The sequence below is a fragment of the Ursus arctos genome, unplaced genomic scaffold (genome assembly GCF_023065955.2).
Source record: "Ursus arctos isolate Adak ecotype North America unplaced genomic scaffold, UrsArc2.0 scaffold_4, whole genome shotgun sequence".
In the NCBI taxonomy this organism is placed as follows: Eukaryota; Metazoa; Chordata; class Mammalia; order Carnivora; family Ursidae; genus Ursus; species Ursus arctos.
The window spans coordinates 54,932,279-54,955,372 of record NW_026623056.1 but is presented as its reverse complement, the minus strand read 5'-3'; the positions used below and the strand labels follow the sequence as shown (position 1 = coordinate 54,955,372).

Here is a 23,094-nt window from a genome sequence, read left to right as displayed (position 1 = left end):
ATCATGCAAAATTTTTCTTTAATAAAACTGGCCAGAGCTTGTTTTAAAAAAAAAATTAAAAATAAAGAAAAGGGGTTTTAAAAATTAAGAAGCAGAACAGAGCATTAAATAATAACTGCCTATAAAACTGACTACACCATGGAAAATAATTTTTATTTGAACAAATCTCTCTGGTCAACAAATGAGGGTCAAATTCAAAATGAAATTCTAGAGGCTTTCTTTTTTTACTTTCTAAAGCACATAATTAGCTCTCTGAAAATTATATAGAAAACCCTTAATATAGCTGTGCTTTAAGTAATTCTTAGAGGAAGCAACAAAGACATTTTAATACTTTCAGAGGAAATGCATCTAAATGAATTATGCAAGTTAATTATAGTTTAGATTTCTTACCTTTCCCCTCCCATAATTTACAAGAGAGTCAGAATCTATTTATTTTATTAAATGAACATTAACATGAGTGCTTAGTGGATTAGCATTTCTGCTCTTGCACCATTATGAATCGAATGAATGTTCTAGTGGTGGTGATTAAAATTGTGATGGTGAAAGCATATAGTATAAATGCATCTTTCAAGGTTTTCAAATTTTGCTTTTTCCTAAATGTGGCACTGTTGGAGAAAGGGACACATTTAAGTCACTTTTGATCAAGTAAAAGGTATACAGTCTCTTCTGCAATGCAAAACTGGAACCAGGAAAACAAAGCATCCTGTTACCATTTTCAAGACAGGCCTGAGAAAAAACTGGAATGTATCAGTGAATGAAGCTGGATCTTTAAGAATCACTCCTCTCAAGCCTAGTTTGTGGACTTCCACATGGCAAGTTTCTGGTCCTGCAAAGTAGAAGATAAGACTTTCAACTTTTAATAAAGGCCATTATTTTAATGAATCTTGGGAATCTAGCCAAGTTATTAACAATAACAATAATAAAAATTATAATAACAAACACATGTATCACTTACTATGGACAGTTTAATCTTCACATCAACCCAATAAGCCAGGCACTATTATCTCACTTTACAGATGAGGAAAGAGGCACAGAGACAATAAACAACTTAGCACTAACAGCTACTTAGTTATGGAACTGGTATTTAAACTAAATAGTCTGGGGTCACCTGGGTGGTGCAGTTGGTTAAGCGGTCGACTCTTGGTTTTGACTCAGGGTCCAGCCTCTCATAGGGCTTCACGCTCAGTGCTGAGTCTGTTTCAGATTCTCTCTCCCTCCCTTTCTGCTCCTTCTCATGCTTTCTCTCGCTCTAAAATAAACAATATAAATCTTTAAAAAAATAAAATAAAATAAATAGCCTGGCTCCAGAATTCATATACGTAATAAAAACAACATAATATTCCTCTCACTTTCTATCTCTGTTCTCTTAAATTTCAACATCAATCCAAAATGAATTTTAGTCACAAAACAAGTGTAATGGGATGAATGGTGCTCCCCCCCCCCCCCACACACACACACAAAGATATGCCCACATCTTAATTCTTTAAGCTGTAGGTGTTTCCCTTCTTGGAAAAAGAGACTTCTTGGGTGTAATTAAGTTAAAGATCTTGCAATGAGATCACCCTGGATTATCTGCGTGGGCCTGAAATTTAATTGTAAGGGCCACCGCAAGAGCCAGGTGCACAGACAAGAGACACACCGAAGGGAAGGCAGTGTAAAGATGAAGACAGAAATGGAGTGACATGGTCACCAGCCAAGAAAACTGAAGAAAGCCGACAGCCACCAGAAGTCGGAAGAGGGAAGGAATGGATTCTCTTCCAGAGCCCCCAGCGGAAGCACGACCTGGCCAGATCTTGACTCTGGACTCCAGATGTGTGAGAGAGTAAATTTCTGTTATTTTAAGCCACGGAGTCTGTGGTCATTTGTTACAGCAGCCTCAGGAAACTGATACAGTAAATAATGTGTTTCTGTGGTGTATCTTAAAATCACCTGTAGAGTTTTAAAACTCTTCATGCCCAGACTGCACACCAAACTGATTAAATTAGAATCCTGGGCTGGAGTCTGGAGCCTGAGGGTGGAAAGAAGGGGAAGGGAGGTAAATGGTCAGTATTTTTAAAGGTCTGCAGGTGATTTCACTGTACAGCCAGGTTTGAGAACCATTGGTCTAGTGTAAGTCCACTGTTTTGACTTCCCACCATTTTTGATGGTTCAGAATGAATACTGGACCCAGGCTGGGGGAGTCAAATATTTCCTTTGGAATTCTGGAACCAAGGATGAAAGATAAAAAAATTATTACTACTGTGCCATCTCTGAGCTGTATGTGACATGAACACGTAAATTCAGAATTGGTTGGCAGCCATATTCCATGACGTTCCAACTGAACAGTTGAGGAAACCAGTATGTATTATTACGGTAAACCATAGGTGTTAGGAGAGAAACAGCCATGAGAAACAATGTGAGGAAATTTCCTTAGTTTTACCCCTTATATTCCATAAGTTAACCAAACACCTTTCAAAAATTCTCTTTTTGCTTAAGCTAGTTCCAGCTGAATTCCTGCTACTTGCAACCAATAGCATCCTAACTCATTTATGTCAGTAATAGAGGAGGATTTCGGGTTACATATAGAGATTCTGATTTTTTTAGAGCTTTGCAATACGGAAGCATGCAGCTTAGACCACTTTTAAGAGACCCTGCTGCATGGAACACAGCTGACTGATAGCTGAAGTTATTACCTCTCTGGATCCATCTGGGATTCCTCCCAGCCAGTGACTTAACACGGTCATGGTATTTCTGCCAGGCCACTCCTGCCTGAGGCAGAACTCTGCTGAGGGGCAACGCGTCCGAGAATTCCTCACTGACCTAGCTGAAACTTCCTCAGAACTGCGAGATATGAGACTCTTCCTATCAACCTATTTCCTTCTCTCCTTGTACAGGTGTCAGACATACCTGGCTACCTGAGGCTTCTCCCTACCCATTCCTGCTCTCTTCCACTTTTCCCTTCACAGGTGATTCGCCCAACAAATCTCTTGCCTGTGGTATTTGTTTGCTAGGACTGCCGTAATAAAATACTACACACCAGGTGACTTAGACAACAGAAATTTGTTTTCACATCGTTCTGGAGGCTGGAAGCCCAAAGACCCAAGACATCAGCAGGTTTGGTTTCTCCTAGGGCCTCTCTCTTCTTTGGCTTGCTATGTCCTCACATGGTTTTTCTTCTGTGTGCGTACATCCCAGGCGTGTCTCTCTCTTGTAAGGACAGCAGTTGTATTGGCCTAGGGCCCACTCTTATGACCTTACTTAATCTTAATTACCTCCTCAAATGCCCTCTTTCCAAATACCGTCACATTAGGGTTGAGGGCTTGAACATAAGAATTTTGTGGACATGCAATTCAGTTCATAACACCTGTCTATTACTTTCTTGGTATCTGATTCTTGAAGCTTCCAAACTAAGGCACTGAGCAAAGAGTAAAGGGGCTTTCTTAGACAAACAGTGAGCCCTGCATCCGTGAAGGTGTTCACACAGAGCTTGAAAGATCACATCTCACTGATATCATTTGGTCCAACTGATTAAGTTTCTATCTGAATTTCAGATTCACATCTTTTTTTTTTTAATTGAACATGACCAGTAAAAAAAAGTAACCTGAAATCTGGAATACTGAGGTAAAAACTGATTTAAATTAAGCCATGATATGCAGAGTCATAGAAGATACTTTTGCTTTCTGGATTGGACCTCCACAGTTCCTTTCTTTTCCATGACCATGTTTGTACATAGGCAGAAGGATATTCACTCACGTAGTCCAAGCACCTAGAACAAGGTTTGGCATATTATATGTATTCTACAAATACTTGTTGAATGAATTTATTGTTGCCTTCCAAACACGTCCATAGTTACTGCATCTAGTGGGTGCTTAGATTCTGTATGTTAAAAAGAATTCAATTGGAGAATTATAACGGTAATGATGTGAACAAGAGATCAGAGGCTAGTGATTTTACTGATTTTTCTCCCTACATTGCCTATCCTAGGAAGTTCAGCCCAGAAAACGGAGTTAACTGAGAAATCTGGGAAGTTTTCCCACAATGATGTGCAGTTGCATGGCCTTCGAACCCCTCTCCCCCACCCCCACAAGTAGTTCTTTTAGAGCTTTGCGAGTAGTTCTCTGATCACCAGGAAAACTTGATGGCATCATGCCAACAGCTTTCAAGTAATCAGAGCCTATGAGGCTTAGTCTTCCTTATTAGAAAGGAAAGAAGGAAGAGAGATGGGAGAAAGGAAAGGCAGGAGGGAGGAAGACATCCTTGCTTTCTTGGAGGAAGATTTATGACTAGATGCCGTGCTCCATGCACAGAGCTCTTGCGAAGCTAGACTGAGCTGATGAGTGAAAAAACAGTTACTGCTTACCAGCTACAGATCCCTAGTCTTTTCAGGTATTTCTAGAGTATTTTAAACAACAGAGGGGAAAGTACGGATACCAGGGAGTGTGAGGGTTAGCTAAAAGCATAAAAAAATTTCTTTGAAAGCTACTGTTTTTAGTTCCATACGCATTTGCCAAAGCCTTTCAAGAGAAAGATTCAACAGCAAGTTTTGTGCTGTGGGGAGATTCTGGAAAAATGTGGTGCCTCAAAGAAAAAAATAAAAATAAAAACCAATACTTACTATTTCCAGACTAATTAGTCTACATATTTTGGGGACTATAACAAAGACAGGGGAGTGTCAGAAACGTAGAGGAGCTCTTCCGAGGAGGTAGAGAGCACACGCTGAGCAGGTTGCTACAGCATCATCTTGATAATCCATTCTACCGGAGGGGGCCAGGCAAGCTTCTTCCTTCATGGAGTATGATAGATAGGACACTCTCCCTAACTCAGTAACTTTCATAAACTTGCCTTTTTGGCTTACTACTGGATTTTCTTTCCTACACTCCCAGGCGTTGCACATGTCTATAACTAACTCACTATTAGTATGCCGGCCATAGCCTGTGATGCTTGGATTCTCATGACTGTAGATTTGAAAGTTCTCACTGTTCTATCATCGACCTCACACCATGTTGAAGAGCGCTCTCTCTCCTCTGCATTTCCCCAGATGTAATCTCCCTTGGTGACAACTTCCTTTCGTGTAAACTGGCTAAGCCCCCAATTTCAAAGACATCAGAAATAAGGCAAGAAAAAGGCAACCAGTGATAGCGGTTGCAAGCCCTTCCATCCATTCCTGGCAGAGTGTTACAAGACCATCCTTATGAATTCCTATAGAAAATTCCCTGATGATTGACTCTGGGGACACTTTGTGGTGGACGCTCCCTAGCAGCTGCCTGGCCAAGAGGTCCACCTCCAGGGCAGGGAGCATCATCTCCACACCAAGTCTTAGGGCTGCCATTCTCACCTTGGATAAACTAGCTGAGTCCCCTCTCCTTCTTCTTGCCTCACTCTATTTCTGTATCTTTTTCCCTTTTAATTACTATGTTGTTTCTGCTTTCTCTTCCCAGACATATTCTTCTTGTTATGTTTATGTCTGCCTCTTTCTTGTTCTTCTTCTGGCACTCTTTCCCTCTTTCTTTCCATTTATATTTGTTCCTTCTGTCTGTCTGGTTCATCTTTCTTTACCTTTTTTTTTTTTCTCTTTCTATGCTCATCTAGTCTTTTCTGTTTCTCCCTTTCTTCTTTCTTAAACTTTTCTTTCACTCTTTCCTTTTCAATTTCTTTTCTTATAAATTTCTATCTCTACTTCATTATCTCAGTTGCTCTTTTATTTCTATTTAATTAATTTCTCTAATTCTCAGATGTCACTACCAATGTCACTGACTCCTAAATGTCTACAAAAAAGTAGGTATTTCTTTTTGTATTTTTTTCTCTATCTCTATCCTCTTCACCCAGTTTTGTGTCCTTTGCTTTTTCCCCCTTTTTCCCCCTTTATTTTCTACCTTACCAAATCTTTCACTGAATCTGCCTTCCTATCTTTCTCCTCTCGTGTGCTTTGCTCTTTGTCCTTTTCTCTCCTCCTGGTTTTGTTCACACACACACTCACTCACACCTGTTTCTCTGCCTTGCTCCTGTATCTACTTTCCACTCATCTTTTGCATTATGTCTGCCCTACTGTATGTGTACGTGTGAGCTCACATGCACATGGGAGACAAAAGGAGACCGAAGGGAGTGCATGCGGTTAGGGAGGAACCCAGAGGCTGGATCTGTAGTTTGTTACTCTGGTTATCAGTGGGAAGCTTCTGATTCATTGTCTGCAATGGGGCCAATGATCTAATAAGCATCTCGGGTTGAGATCCACTGGTTTAATGATGAAAGACCTTGATAGCTACGATTAATTATCTGTACTTCATGCAATAATCAATAGGGAAATAAGGGAGGTTTTGAGAATTATTGTGAAATACCACCTCTATGTGAGAGATTATCTGAAAACATTGTGGGAAAGAGGACTTGGAAGCAGAGAAATGGAACTTCATATATATTTGGCTTAATTCAAATAGCACTTTACTAAGCTTCCATTTGTAACCCACTTCTTCCTCCCCATAATCTCCTGCATACGATGTATTTCTCTGTTGCAGCTCTTACCAAACTCAGGCTCATATCTGAATTATGTGTCCCATTTCTCCGCTATCTCCTAGACTGAGTTTTTTGATGGCAGGACTAGAACATTTTCTCTGTTGTTTTCCTAGGACAATATGTAGCCCAGAGTTCTAATTATAAAAGTTTTCAGAGTCATTGTCAGCATTTCCTTAATTTAATTAAATAATATCACATTTGTCTTCAAAACCATTAAATTGATATTATCATCTGAGAATCAAAGACACAGCAAGTTATATGTAGAGCTGAGGATAGAATTTGTTCACTCCAACAGTTAGCATGTACTAAGTGATGGGTTAACTAGTAAGAATAGAGGAGCAGTATAGAGTTTCGAATTTGGGCATGGACTCTTGATTCAGACATCCCTGCCTGGTAACCTGTTAGCTACATATACAAAGAAGGCTACAACTGTATCTATCTTCTAGAACAGCCAGCTATTAGTCCTGTGTGTCTGCCTTGTACATGCTGAGTTGGCTCAGTAAGACACTCATCCCTGAAAGCTCCAGCTCCAACCCCAGTGTTCAATATGACTCTATTTAATTAAATTTTTTATATTTATTATACTTATATTTATATAAAATAACTTATTTCATATTTATTTATTATTTGGGAACTCCAGATAATAACATTAGATTCTTCCCATGTCTTTTAAATATTGGCCCACTCACCCTCCTCTTAAGATCAACTTGAAGAGGATCAGATGTATCAAATGGTTTTTCCATCTGGAGACTAGTTACAGAATGAGCTTTTAGACTCCATTTAAACCTTTAGCAGGAAAGAGGATTTTTCTTGTTCCACAACAGAAGATCCCGTTTTCAAATGTTTCTCTGGGAAAGCCTGAAGCCAGGTATAGCAAGGAGCCCATGTGTAAGATCGTCAGAAGATTCTCGTTTGTAAGAAACACCTCCCCGCCCACCTCTCTAAGCCATTCGTACATGCATCTCAAAGAGAGATGAAATTTATACATGGGTCTCTGGAGCCTCTTTGCAGATCACTGTATGTTGGAAGTTTTCTGTTTCTGATGGGAAGTGTGGAATTGGTCCCTACACCCGTCTTTGTATCTGGACATAATTAAATAAGAATCATAAAACTCCTCCCCAAAGAAAATTCATTTTTCCCTCCCTTCCTTTCTTATTTTTCCTTTTCATTGGCTTTCAGTTTTTCTACTTCTTTGCTTTTTTACACCAACGTAATTGTCAACAGTTGCTTGCTGAAATTCATCACCCACAGTACCTGGTGGTAAATTGGGAGAAAGATTACATCGAGTAAGATGAGCTAGTACAATTTCTGGCAGGTGTCAAACATTCAATACTCATCGCCTTTGCTTTTCTTCCCTTTCTGAGCTCCAGTCTATAACTCAACCATAGCTACTGATCAAATATTTGACCTTTATATCTTTCAACTAAAAAACCACTGTGCTGCAGGAAGACTTACAAGTATGTTATATAATTGTATGTTCTGCACAAAGAGTTGATAGAATACAAATATTATTCACGTAAATGTTTGCAATATACTCCAATTTATTATGTTTTACATGATATAAAATATCTATAGTAGAAAAAAAGTTTATTTTCTAAAACCATTGATGAAACATCTGATCCATACCTATGTGACTGGTAGGTTTGGGAGTGATAAAACTGTCACTTGGAATGCATTACCAACAAGTACATGACACTCTTCACCTCCTTACTCCAAAGACACAGTATTAACTATGTCCCTCCGTGGTTATCCTTTCATTATACCTGTTCAAGCTTTCAGAGTTCTTTTTGCCCTTCAACAATCACATCTGGCAACTTACTCTGGTAATTAAAGCTGGATTCTAGGAAAACTATGCACTTCCACGTTATTCATTCTCTCATTCTTCTTTCCATCTTAGGTTCTGCTTTTTCTATCTTGAGCTTGTGTGACCCCCAACCATACTTAAGGACCGTATCCATCCCAGGTTCTGACACCCATTCCAGCACAATCTAGTATCGCATCCTCATAAAATCCAATTACTAACCAGCAAGATTTGTGTGTTCTCATGAAAATCTGTCCCACTTGTTTTGTAATTCAGGAAAGCTACTGGTTCAAATGTGAAGCTGAGGAACTGTTTTTGGAGTAAAGCTTTAAAGCCTTCTACTCAATTCATTCCTAATAGGCTGCTGTCTCTCCTTCTGCCCTCCTTAGGGAAAAACAAAAATAAATAAAAGAGTATCTGCTATGATCCATAGTATTTAGTCACATTCACTTTTGTTTGAGTTTACTTCCTTACCTTTCAAAAAACACAGATATTTCAGCACTAGCTCATGGTGATAAAATTAAATTTTACTTTTACAAACATAAAAATGAAGAAATGTCATTTGTAGCAAAAAAAATCAAATTAGAAATGTTTATGTATTTCATTATTTAATTTCTAGGCAGCAATAGAGGTAAGAACTTTTAAATGTGATTTGTACCACAAGAGGATCTTGTTCTTCTTGAAAAAGGACCTTTTTTAAAAATTCCAGGAAAGTCAAAGTACCATGAAATAATCAAGGTCTGCACATTGCAGGTAAAACCCTTCAGCTATTATTGAAATGTAAGTATAATTACACACAGGAAAAATACATTATCGACTCAGGAAAGAAGCCTTAAGATTTCTCTGTGTTTTTCAAAACTGATGGACACGAGTGAGCTCTAATATCATTATGTTTAGAAACGGCTTCATCCAGATCCAGCTGAACACCATTAATGTTCACTTCCATGCAGCCATTATAAAAGGCATTCACTGGTGTGGCACTGAATGGAATATCTGTAAAAACAGAATATTAAAATATTAGCCCAAGACTTATGGCATCTTTAGAGGAACTATTCAGACTTCCCATTTCCAACCAAATTCTAATCATAAAGGAAAAATTAATAATGTAATTATTCAATAAATTTATACTAAGTGACTCCTATGTATATAAGGCTGGCACTGGATTCAGCATATCATGAGTTCCTCTGATGTCATAAACACAATCAGTCTCATTCAAACCTAAGATAAATAAACACACTTTAAAAAGAATAAAAAAGAGCATATTCTTAACTGTGATGTTCTAGTTGATTATTTTCTTTTTAAATTTGAGCAACAGTTTAAGCATTGTTAAATCATTTTTTCAACTCCAAACTATAGCTACATGGAAATCTTTTTAAAATGCCGTGATAAGTGTATCTCTTTTATTACTGCTGGAATAAAAGCAGATTTCTATATTTTCCCAAAAATAGCTTCTTGCTGAGCATACAATGGTAGGTCATAATAGGGAATTCACTTTATCTACTGTTTAGTGTTCAAAAAAATAATTTTAATAATGCTTCAGTGAATAGTTTAGGGCCTTTGGGCCTTTCAACACTTTCACTCTCCTTGTCAGAGTTAATACTTGAGTAACACCCTTGAATTCCTAAGAACTATGGTTCATCTTAATAATATCTATCTCTCTACTTGCTTCTCTTTTTGGCATCTCCTCCCCATGAATTTAGCTCCCAACGGACATTTTTCAGCCTTTATTCTTTCTTAGTACCTTATGCAAAAAACATACAGTTCAAATTTTCCACCTTTAATTTGCCAACGCAGTGAATAAAGTTCATACTTTTCTAGGGATTCACAGCATTCTTTACGAAACCCTTTCAAGTCTGGCTGAGCAACAAAGATTATGCCATTATTATAAAAATCCTCAGAATCATCAATTTCCTCTGATTTTTAATTCATAACATGCGACTGAATATGCCTGTTTTGCATATCAACTGGTAATTTACCTATTCCACTGTTTACACTCCTAATATCTCAATTGTCAGTTCTCCTCAATTTCCCTCACTCTTTCTCTAAACACATCTTGCCTGAAGTCAATCTTCAGTGCTGATGCCAAAGTCCTAAAACCATTAAAATTCGATAGCTTTACTTCTTTTCAACTCTTTCATCGTCTGATTTACTAAAACTGCATTCAACTCATTTGCAAATAAGATAGTAGGTGGACTTCAATATAGAATTCATTCATTTGACCTATAATTATACTTCCTAATAATAAACCACAGTAACTTAAGTAACTTTTTAATAGTTCAGCATGCTAACCTATCTATTTATCTATCTATCCATAACTTTTAGAGCATCCTTACTTCTATTCCACAAAAACCCAGATAAAATTTCCATATGTGAAAAATGAAGGCCCTGAGCAGTTAAAAGTAAGAAAATGAAGGTTACTAGAACTCCAGACATCAAACTCAGAATTTTCCCTATGAGAATAACCTGCAAATTGTATTTGAAAATATTTCTCAAAAACTTTCTGCCTCAATTACATTTTGCCATTTAAAGTAAAATGTTGATGCCAATTTCATATTTTCCAATATTAGGTCAAAGATGAATGTGATGGGACGCCTGGGTGGCTCAGTTGGTTAAGCGTCTGCCTTTTGCTCAGGTCATGATTCCCAGGTCCTAGGATAGAGTCCCACATCAGGCTCCTTGCTCAGTGCTTCTCCCTCTGCCTGCCACTCCCCCTTTTGTGCTCTCTCTCTCTGACAAATAAAGAAATAAAATCTTAAAAAAAAATGATGAATGTGCTTTTCCTCCAGTTTTCCCCATCTTATGGTAAATGGAACCTCCACTCACGCAAGTGCTCAAGCCAGATACCTAAGAAAGAGATCCTTATACCTGCCTTTCAGTCATTAAATCCTATTAATGTTGTTTCTCACATACATGTCCCATCTAATCCCTGTGCCCATCTTCACTGCCATCATCCGAGTCCAGCAGCTTCCTCATCTGTAATATGGGGATAAAAATAGCACCTGCCTCCCAGGTCTATTTTGCAAATTAAATGTCGATCCCTCTGAAGCACTCTGAATGATGCCGGACTATTTACTACACACTGACTGATGGTAGTATAGTCGTTGCTTCTGTTATTGTTACTGCTTTTCCATCTGGACTACTTCAGCAGCCCCGTATCATCTCATCCACTTTCGCCTCCCACCTGTCCATCTCTATCCATCACGTAGGGTGGGTTTTTAAAATGATAATACTGATATACTATTTCGCTGTCTAACTTTTTTTTAAAGACTCCCATGGCTCTTGTAATAAGACTTAGGACCCTGAACCAAGTCTACAAACCCCCCACCCACCTACCCAGTTCCCAGCCTCATCCTGCACTACCATTCCCCTTGCTCAATGTGTTTTCACCACACTCATCTTCTATATATTCCTCAAGTGTATCCACCCCCGTTTTGCCCACACACAGACCTTTTTTACTTGCATATTAATTCCAATTCCCACCCTACCACTCGGTTACATTTAACCCTTCAATTTGTCAATATTTATATCTTAGGCTTTTCTTCAGAGAGCTCATTCCTGACCCGCACAACCAGGGCTAGTCCCCATTTTTAGGCTCTGAAAGAAATTCATACTTTTCCTTCATAGAAGTTATCACAATTTAATTATTCCGATATTTTCCTCATTGGTTATTTGATGTCTGCCTCTGTACTAGATTGTAAAAAGGCTTAGCAGCAGGGATCACATCTATTTGTTTATTACTATAACCCTACGACCTGGGAGGTAGGTTCTTAATAAATAAAAGGTAAATGATGGATGAATTAAAGAATAAATATTGAGGGGCGCCTGGGTGGCCCAGTCGTTACACGTCTGCCTTCGGCTCAGGGCATGATCCCAGTGTTCTGGGATCGAGCCCCACATCAGGCTTCTCTTCTAGGAGCCTGCTTCTTCCTCTCCCACTCCCCCTGCTTGTGTTCCCTCTCTCGCTGGCTGTCTCTCTCTGTCAAATAAATAAATAAATAAATAAATAAATAAATAAATAAAAACTTAAAAAAAAAAAGAATAAATATTGAACTCACAAGACTATTGTGAGGATGAACTGAAATAAACACTTTCTGACTAAGATAATCGAATGCAACAAATCATGGTTAATTTTAGTTCACTATTAAAAGAATAAATAAAATATACTAATAAAACAACAATATAAATCCCCAGGACAAGAAAAATGGATACTGGAATTTTGTCTTCCCCTCTAAGGTCCTTTTACTAAGATTACATATTTTAAATACTATCAATTGATTAAAAAGATACTTTTTAAAACTTTTTAAAGATAATTTTGAAAAAAAAAAAAAAAAAGTAAGAAGATACCTGGAAGGCCACCCAGGTAAGTGGTCACTGTCCCTTTCATTGCTTTGTCTAAAATGGCCAATTGTTTTTTAAGGTTTTCAGAGGAGGTGACGCCTTTTTCAAGTGGAGTGAACAGCTCTAGATTGTTTCTGTTGACTCTTAATTCCAGATGAAATTGTTGACTGGAACACAGACTTACGGCCTCTATCCGAAACATTACCATATTTTCAACAGACACCAGGATATCCTGAAAAACACAGCAAAGATTCAATATAAGCAAGTATTAATGATAATGCCACTTAAGAGTGACTTTTGAGTCACGTCATAATTTTTAAATATACATTAGTTTTACAAATTTCAGGTTTAGCTAAGATATAAATGGGTAGTGGCTTCTGAAAATTCAATACACCATGTTGTTTTACCAAAGATGGGAATCTAAAGTGGTGTCTTAAGCAATATTTTTCTGTTTGTGAGCCTTTCCAACTTCAAAACTTACATGTGAAAAATGAAGGAGTTGAATCACTCTTTGTTGGGGAAAAGGATTGGAAAATTTCAAGTGCTTGAGTAAGCACATGCCAGCAAGACTGAAAGGTTTCTGTGTGCCACACAAGCAATCCTGTAAGACTTGGGACAAAATGAGTGAAAAAGTCCTGAGAGAGGAAAGCCAGGGATCGCCAGCAGTAAGTTACAGAGTATTTACCAGAAGATATTCAAAAGAAAAAATGTATTCATTTTGCAGAACTTTTCAAACTGCTGAGACACAAAACTACTCAACTTGTTCACAGTGATCTATGCATATAACTTCTTTGTGTACAGAGGAAAGGTAAAAAGAAAATAAAATCAAGGGGCGCCTGGGTAGCTCAGTAGGTTAGGTGTCTGCCTTCGGCTCAGGTCACTATCTCAAGGTCCTGGGATGGAGCCCCACTTCGTGGTCCCTGCTTAGTGGGGAGCCTACTTCTCCCTCTCCATCTGCCCCTCCCCCCCTTGTTCTTGCTCTCTATCAAATAAATAAGTAAAATCTTAAAAAAAAAGAAAAGAAAATCAAAACTAGGAACATGGGTGTTATGAGATGGTAGAAAGATAGTCTGAAGTATTTACTTAAGAATCCAAGTCTATACTTATTAAATACAGGTTATTTGAGGAAATCTGTTACTGTTATATATCCATATCCTTGAACTCACTAATAATCTTAAAATGGTCTGCTGACAACTGTTCCAGAAATGATCAACAATATGTGGAATAATGTTATGAAATATTGTACCCAGATATTGAGAAGGCAATCTGACATGGCGGGAAAAAAGGAGCCATGGAGTCAAACACGGAAAAGATAAAATAAGTATCAAAGACATGGCATGCATTAATCTCCTCTACTGCAGGGATATAGTGCTGAAGATAGGATTTCCATTTTGTTGGGGGAAAGAAAGCGAACAAAAAGCTGGAATCTAAACGTAGCAAGCTCCTGTGTTAGACTGGAGATAAAAACTCAGCAGGATCTCCTTAGGTGGCTTATGCTTAACCACCAGAAACTCCTTGCAATCATCGTGAAGCTGAAAACAACACACCTTTTTATTGCTACAGACATTATTCAATTATACGCTTCTTTCTAAAAGCTACAGAGATCATCCAAGCCAACCTTGGCACAAAATCAAGCTCCTTGCTGTAATTTGTTGGAATCCATTGTGGATGACACATGGTCAGAACTATTAGCCTCTAATAGAAGGCTGAATAATACAGATCTTCTGATAACGCTCATGTTTTCTTTTATCCAAGAGTTTTTTCCTGTTCTTCCTCCAGCAAGAAGCCAGGTGGACTGGTTTCAGTTTTCTCCAGTCCTTCCTAATTTACTCATGGGAGAAAAGATAAGAGTGCCAGAGAGCACAAAACATTATAATTGGGCACGGAATATCTGAGACTGAATTTTAATCAGAGTCACTTTTATTTTGTTAGTACAGACTATGATTCCCACCATATTTCAAGGATTTAAATAAAGGTGGATCTCTGTTCTCTGGGAAGGGTCCAGGCAGCCTGTCTGTGAGTCCCCCTTATCTAGGCTGTGGATACACAGTAACAGGCTTTTCAATTTCTCCTCCTACTTTCTGGATCAGGCCCTGGAAATAAGCCAGCAAAAAAGTAATAATAATGGACATTTTTTTGAGTCCTTATTGATATGCCGAAGACTGTGCTAAATACTTTACATGTTATCTCATTTAATCATCCAACTAGCACTTTGAGTTAAATACTGCTAACATATCCATTTTACAGATAAAAAAACAAAACAAAACAAACCAAGAATCACAAAAGTTTAGTGAGGTTACCTGAAGCTTTTCAGAGGCGGAGTCTACCAAGGACAAGGCAAAGGGCACGGTGTTACCAGAAACCAAGGCGAACATAACACCAGTGCCCGCGGATGGGCGAATGTTCAAGGACGCGTTTACTTGCCAGTCCTCAGCATTGGATATGTTACCTGTTTAAGCAATGAGACAGAAGCAGGATCAGTGTACTCCTCAAGTGTGTCAGGAGGAATTATTACAATCTCACTAAGACTCAATTTATATGTGTGGAATACTAAAGATTCTCATTCTCCTTCCTCAGTGATCTATAAAACCCAGGCAAAAAAAGAAAAAACAAAACACATTTTTTTAAATACAGGTGAGAAACATATAAATGGAGCCCTGGCCTTCTGGTCTTCCCAGAATACAAATCTAGATGTGGTGTTTCAGAATATTATGAACTTCCCTGTTGGCTCTTTTACAGGTATTCTTCTGCCTCCATAGTCACCACTGGTTCAATCTCAGAGTGGTCATATTTTAAAGTACACATTTAGAAGGAAATTCAACAAATTCATTCTAATGCTTCTGAGGGAACATTCAGGTATGGCTGCCATCACCACCCTACCATTCCTCATCCATAAAGGGGTCAGTTCAAAGCAGTGGGAAAGAAAAATATGATTTATACAAATAGTGGAGTTAGATAGTTTGGGAGTACAGAAATACTCTGAAATCAACACGTAACTCTAAAATTCTAACAGGAACTCTTCTGCGATTCTCTTGTCATAATAGTTAACATTCTTTTTTTTGTTACTAGGTTGTCTGTCCTACAAGAGTGCAAGCCTACAAGTCTCTACAACCACTTTGTTTTTCACAGCAGTCACTCAAAAAAATATTTGAATTGATATGTTTCCAAAATAGTTTAATTCCTAAAAATACTGGGGCACCTGGGTGGCTCAGTCGATTAAGCATTTGACTTCAGCTCAGGTCATGATCTCAGGGTCCTGGAATCGAGCCCCACATCAGGCTCCCCACTCAGCAGGGAGTCTGCTTGTCACTCTCCCTCTTCCTCTGCCCCTCCCCATTCATACTCTTTCTCTCTCTCTCAAATAAATAAAATCTTTAAAAAAGATATTAATCCACATTTTGAGTGAAGTCTTCCTTATTTATTATGAAGTAATATAAAACAATAGCCCAAATACCACTTGTAGGTTTTGAAAAGGTGACTGTGAATGGAGAAAATAATTTCCCTTTGACAAGATGATCTTCCATTTAGCCACATCTAATGCTATAACATTGTTCATTTATAATCGTTTTTTAAAAGATTTTATTTATTTATTTGTCAGAGACAGAGCGAGAAGAGAGTGCATAAGCAGGGGGAGGGGCAGGTAGAAGGAGAAGCAAGCTCCCCACTGAGCAAGAAGCCTGATGCCAGACTCGATCCCAGGACACTGGGATCATGACCTATGCCAAAGGCAGACGCTTAACCAACTGAGCCACCCAGGCGTCCCCATTTATAATACGTTAATTCCCACCCAGGAGAGGGGAAAAAAAACAAAACAAAGCATATATATATATATATATATATATATATATACACACACACACACACATATATAATCATTTTGAAATAAGTAAATTTACTGTAAGATATTAACAAACTCAAGATAAATATGCACATGTACAGAAATTATAATGTAACATTAAATATTAATTTAAAAGTAGGTCACTTTGAAGTTATCCATCAACTAACTACTTATGAAAGTAATTTTTTTTTCAGATAAAACGGAACTCTTATTTTCATTTTCTTTTCAGAGAGTTTCCTTTGAGCAAGTTATTGTGGGCCTAGTTTTTTCCTATATTCAGTCATCAACTCCAATTAATACATTTTTTTAAAAAATCCTTCATATACAGAACAGAACTAAAGTTAAAGACACTGCATTACTTTATGGTAGGAACACAAAAAGTACTAGTGTAAGATTCTTCCTTAAAACTGTAATAATACTTTTTTAGACTGCAAATAAACACATTTAAAATATAATTTTCCTTAAAGCAGAGATATCAGATTAACACTAAGTTTATAATGCAAAGTATTAGTAGCTCAAATAATGAACTCCTAAACAGAAAAAGACAAAGAACCTAATAAGATAATTAAGATATAAAAATAGCTAATAAACATGTGGATATTTAACTTCAATAGAATTGGGATAATAATATTTAAAACTACATGATTTAATTTTTCAACTCTCAGACTGGAAACAAATCTCAAGCATACACTTTCTTATTCTGTTGGTAGAAGTATAAATTGATAAAACATCTCTGGAAGAGAATCTATCTGAACAGTAGGAACTATATACATCTGCATAACCTTTGATGGACATAATCTAAGATTCTCTCCTACAGAATTAATCATATAAAGGTATAAAGATGTATGTCCAAGGGTATTATGGAAATACTATTTGCAAAGGCAAAAACCTAGGTCAGTCTAGCAGGAGTTCCTATTCTGCTTTGGCTGTAAGAAACTGGAAAGAGCACTGCTCCTACCCTTACAACAACCACCACCGAAGACCAATTATCTAGCTCCCCTCCTCCTGCAGGCCTGGAGGAGAGGAGCAGCAACCGGCAGGAAATGCACAAACTCCATTCTTTCTCTGTCTTCTCTATGCAACTAAAGCCTTACAGCGTTGGGGGGAAAGCAACAAACATTGTTGCCATTAGAACACATGCAAAGACCCACTGCGTTTACAGGTTAAGGAAAGGAAACTGGAAAAAACAAACCAACCAAAAACCATTTACCATGGAGAAGGAGCAAAAAGACCATCTGGAGTCCTGATCATTAGATATCTCCCCCACAGGTGGCTGGGAGGCGGACAATGAAAAGTTCACACCCCTGAGACCCAGGGATACAGTACTTGCCCAAAACTGAATCTGTATCAGAACATTAGAGAATGTTCCCCAGGCCCTGTGACCATGCTAGCAAATGTCAAGTAATAAGAGCATTCTTTTGGGATGAAGCAAGACCATGGAGAGATACTTTCCTGAGGCATATCATAAACAGAATACCTAAAGCTAAGGACAGAAGAGCTATTAAGAAAAATCCTCTGGCAAACCAGTCACTACCATAGACACAAGGTAACAATAAAGGAATTTGAAGGGTACTCATGGAAACAAGAAAGCTTGAGCAGCTAAACTCTTGACTAGACTGATTCAACCACTTTATAAAAGGCCTACCAAAAGCAGAAATATGCTCATCTCCAGACATATATATTATTTATCTGTCTCTACTGTTCTAAAGAAGATGCTTACCTTCTAAACCAAAAATTATGCAATACCGAAGGAAACAAGGAAAAACAACACATGGTCAAGAGATAAGGCAATCAACATGTCAGATATTGGACCCATCAGACAGGAATTTAAAATAATTATGATTAATAAGTTGAAGGCTCAGGTAGAAAATGTGGACAACATGTATGAACAGATGGGAAATTTCAACAAAGGGTTGGACATTTTAAGAACCAATCAATTGAAATTCTAGAAATGAAGATGAATCCTTTTGCTGCATTAATCAGTAGACTCAAGGCAACTGAGAAATTGGTGAACCTTAAAATAGGTTAATTGAATTTACTTGCAATTAATCAACTAATTTGTGAATAACTTTTTTAAAAAAATAATCTTTAAATAACAGAAGCATATTCTACTACTTTTCCCCCTCAACATACTACAAAAATTTAATAAGAAATACATAAAACCATGAATAAGCCTAACACTATGCCTGGCGCATAGTTTAGTATTTGATGTTTACTGAAGGAAATATTGCTGTTTGTCAATGAATAAATTTAGTCATTAATGAGAAAAGAGAGGTAAAACGAGACATCACTTACTATAATCTATGCTAAATTGAGCAACTCCAGAACCAGGATAGTAGGAACCCTTCTCCACAGTGACAAGACAATGCTTATTTTGTTTTTCTTGAATAATTTCCTTTATTCCTGAAGCTCCTTGATCCATCAAATTCCAGCCTCGTATACATCCATCTAGACGAGGGTTAATCTAACAAATTAAAATATAGGTCAAGGAGTGCGTCTTAAACTTTAAAGTCAGACTCATACTGATTACAAATGCAGTTTTCATTTAAAGGGAAAACCCTTTCTTAGATGACATTTTTAAAATACTTAAAATATTTTGAGTATTATCTAAATTTTTAAAGGTGCCCTTTTTGCAGTTACAGTTTACGCCATCACAGAACTCCACTGGGATCCTAATGATTTTTAACCCCTCAAGCCCTACCTGCCTCTCCTCTATCACCTAGAAATAACTCTTCTGCTCTCAAGTTCCATATATGCTTCTAGCTGTGGCCCTGGGCTCTAAGCTGCTTTCTTTAATTGCATTTATATATAGGTTTGTTCTGCCATCAGACACTGAACCTCTTCAGGAACTTAAGTGTTTGCACTCTTTAGTCTCCATCAAAGCATCCAGACAGACTCAAGACCCATAGTAGCCATTTCATAAATAGTTTTTGAATAGTTTATTTTACTTTTAAAATGTCTTGATTTATCAATTTCAAAGGAACAGATGCATTCACTCTGACATGGGTGAACTAATTCAGGTTTTATATCATACTGCAGAAATCTTTCAAAAGTTAAGGTAACTGTGAATCGCCATGAGTAAAAGATGGATATAAAATAGTAAATATTTAAGTTAAATCAGCAAGTGTAATTGACAGACCCATGACTTCAAATGAAATTTTTAAAACTCTTCAAGGACAGTGATTAGTCTCCTTCATGAAACCTATTCCACGGTTATTAAACATCATATTCAGAAAATCATCTATTATATATACCTTCAATTTATGATAGGCTGAAGTTATACACCCAGCAAAGATTTTTTTTTTAAAGTTCCACCTTTATATGTTATTTTATCTCCCAAAATTTAAGTCCTAAAATAGACGTAAGAAAATGCTTCTTCAAAGCATTTGACTGGCTTCTACAAAATGCTGTATTTTTGGACTCAAATATATGTATTTATATTTGTAATAGCTGAATATGGACAGTTATCATGTTAACACTGAACTGATGCTTGAGAATTAAAAAAAAAAAATCTATGTCCCCATGGGTAACACTGGGAATTTAAATGGGCTCAAAAACACTACATTTATTTTCTTTATTTCCTTAATATAATTTCAAGGATCGCTATGTTATTTTTCCTTGTTCAATTCAAGTTGTCACAGTTGGTATGTTTAACAAAATAACTTCTTTTGACTCTCAGAAAAACACATCCTCAAATCCATTACAGACAAGAGGAACTCATCCATGATGAATGATATAAGCTTGGATCGTTACCGGTCTAATGAGGGTGTTCTCTGCTTTCCGAGGTAATCCTGCAAAATACACTTTAGTTTCTAGAAATCCATTTGTAGGCTTAAAAAGGCTTTCAGGTTTATTTATATTCATTACAGCTTCTTTAGCTATTTTTACACTAATACTGTGTTCTAATTCTTCCACAGAGACCTACAATTAAAAAGACAAAAATTATCAAACAACCAAACATCACTGCATGTCATTTGAAACGCTAAGATTGAAAAATCCTGTTATTATTCTGATAAAACAGTTCTCAAAATAATCATTTTAATGTAATTATTAATTTGTTGTAATCCACTTGAAATGTCTAATTACTATAAAGGTGGTAAAAATGGGTTTTAAAGTGATAATTCTTGATTGAAAATTAAATGAACACCATATTTTAAAGTAAAAAAAAAACAAACCCAGAATATTGTTCTTTTAAATTTAAACATCCAAATTATAATATACATACTTCAAATCCAGTGTCATAAAATTAAGTTTTAAGTGAGTCACTCTACAAAATCTTAGAAAGCTTTTAAGTCTTCTTATTTTTGCAACTGTCTGAAAGTATACATATAGAATCAATAATGGAAATAAATTCTTAATATAATGTATGAGAAATCAGTACCTCCAGTATTCTGTTCATTACACACAAATTCTATTTTATTTCAAAATTCGAAAGTAATTCAGGTCATAAGGAAACACAACACATAAAATTAAATTGGGTTTTTCCAATTTTGAAAGTAGTTTTGTTTTCATTTTTTTTTTTTTTTCTTATGTAGGCTTGATGCCCAGCATGGAGCCCAACACAGGGCCTGAACTCATGACCCTGAGATCAAGCCCTGAGCTGAGATCCAGGAGTCGGACGCTTAACCGACTGAGCCACCCGGGTGCCCTGAAAGTAGTTTGGGTTTTTAAAAAAGGTTGAAAGTGATGGTAAACAACAACAATAACAAAAAAGTCCCAAAAAGGTGATTTGAAGAACCATAGCTGCCTATCTCCTCACGCAAAACTGTAGCACTCAACACGCAAACTCTTCTTTTACTCATCAACGATGGAAGCCAAAGAGTGGGCATATTAAAGCACCACTAGAGGAAGGGGAAAACTGTGCTCTAAAGTAAAATAACTTTGGTAATGTTTACAGATTTAAAGTTAGTCAGTGCGCTGTCCTTAATGTAGCCAACCGGCATCATTTTACTTGAAGGACTATTCATGCCCTCCTTGAAGATGTTAAGTCAGCCTCTAAAACCTCAGACTCGCTTGCATCTCTCCATTCTTACCACTCCCTCTCAGCCTCCGTTGCTGGCTCCTCCTCTGCTCTCAACGTCTGTAATAACCCAGAGCTCAGCCCCCAGACCTTTTCCCTCTAGTCATGCAAATATTTTTAAGTGGAGGTCTACTGCTCCACTCTAGGGCATCAGGAAAATTTGGGGGTAGGGATGGTACTTTTAGTTGTCACAATGAGTAGGACGTATGCTGACACTGCAAGATGCTGGACATCTGTCATATGCAAGAGAGTCATGCAAAATAAGTAATAAAATATTCAATACCCTGCAAACCTTCTGAACATCCCTACAGGATATTCATGTAGGGTATACTTGTGCTTATCTGAGTTTCTGTATATATGCACACAAAATATTTTTTGTACCATTTCAGCGCATTCCCTGAATTTTTCAGGAATAAAAGTCTTGTAAACCAAGGATAAACTGATGCTTGTTTTGTCTGGATCTTTACCAAGAGTTTCTCACTATTTCGGAAAATTACTTTCACCGATGGCAATATCATCTATGCACTTAAAGAGTATCTGAACTATCAGTACAACATTCCAGTATAACTCTTCATTTGCAGCTTTCACATTATTCTACGTATAGGAGCAAGCTTTGACAAATACTGTACTTGTGCTTGAGCATTTATATGTTGGAATATATATCATTTTCTTATAAATTATGTTCCTTTATTTCTTTGTATAATAATTAAAGCATTACATTGGTTTCTATTAGGGATATGCAAAAGTAGCTTACATTATTGATGCATTTCATTACAGGAGCATTGTGAATACGTTGGCACTGGATGAGTTAGAGTTTAGAACCACAGATTAACAATAATCTCATGACCTTTGAGCCCCTCTTTATGCTGAATATTCAAAAGTTTTTATCTACCTGAAATTGAAGGCTGGACCTTAAAAGTATATCCAGAATCTGACCATTTTCCCCCACCTATCAACACTGTCGTCAGTGATGCCATCTTCTCTCCACTGAGCTACTGCAATGGTCTCTTGACCCCACAATCTGTCCCATTCTTACTGTCTACTATCTAGTTTCCACAAAGTCATCATCTCCTGATTACAGATTACCTTTTAACATACATGCAAATTAAATCATGTCACTTCTCACAATCATCCAAGGTCTTTCTACTTAGCATAAACTCCAAGTTCCCACTACAGTACCCATGACCTCACCTGGTCTTGTTACAGAACACATTTCTAACCTCATTTTCTGCCCCTCTCTGCCTCCCATACTCCCCTGCATCTACACTGACCTTTGTGTTGTTCCTCAAATACAACAATCACACCCTCCTGCCTGATGCTCTGTACTTGCTCTTCACATGGCACAGAATCATCACCCCAGAGACTTCCCATGATCTGCGCCCTGGTCTCCGTTCAGATGTAATCTCATCAGAGATGGCTTTCCTGATTCCACATGCACACTCAGCTTCATCACTCTCTGTTACCTGGCCTTGCTTTTGTTTCTTCCTCCTAGCACTAACCACTACCTGACATATCTATTTGTTCGTTCAATTTGTGGTTTACATCTCACCGTGAGTATGCAAGCTCCACAAAGAAGTGATTTTGTTTTATTCACTGTTGTAGCCTCACCAC

General features: G+C 37.3%; 1 protein-coding gene across 1 annotated transcript in view; it reads right to left on the bottom strand.

Annotated features, from left to right (window-relative positions):
* Window positions 1-8,007: 8,007 nt before the first annotated feature.
* The window catches only part of PROS1 (protein S), a 66,265-nt gene continuing 51,178 nt past the window's right edge, over window positions 8,008-23,094 (bottom strand). Inside the window, exons 11-15 of the mRNA XM_026490997.4 lie at window positions 20,217-20,384; window positions 18,759-18,927; window positions 14,926-15,074; window positions 12,632-12,857; window positions 8,008-9,280 (exon numbers count right to left, since the gene is read on the bottom strand). Coding sequence (XP_026346782.1) covers window positions 9,120-9,280; window positions 12,632-12,857; window positions 14,926-15,074; window positions 18,759-18,927; window positions 20,217-20,384 — 873 coding nt within the window. The 3' untranslated portion in view covers window positions 8,008-9,119. The remainder of the gene's footprint in view (window positions 9,281-12,631; window positions 12,858-14,925; window positions 15,075-18,758; window positions 18,928-20,216; window positions 20,385-23,094) is intronic.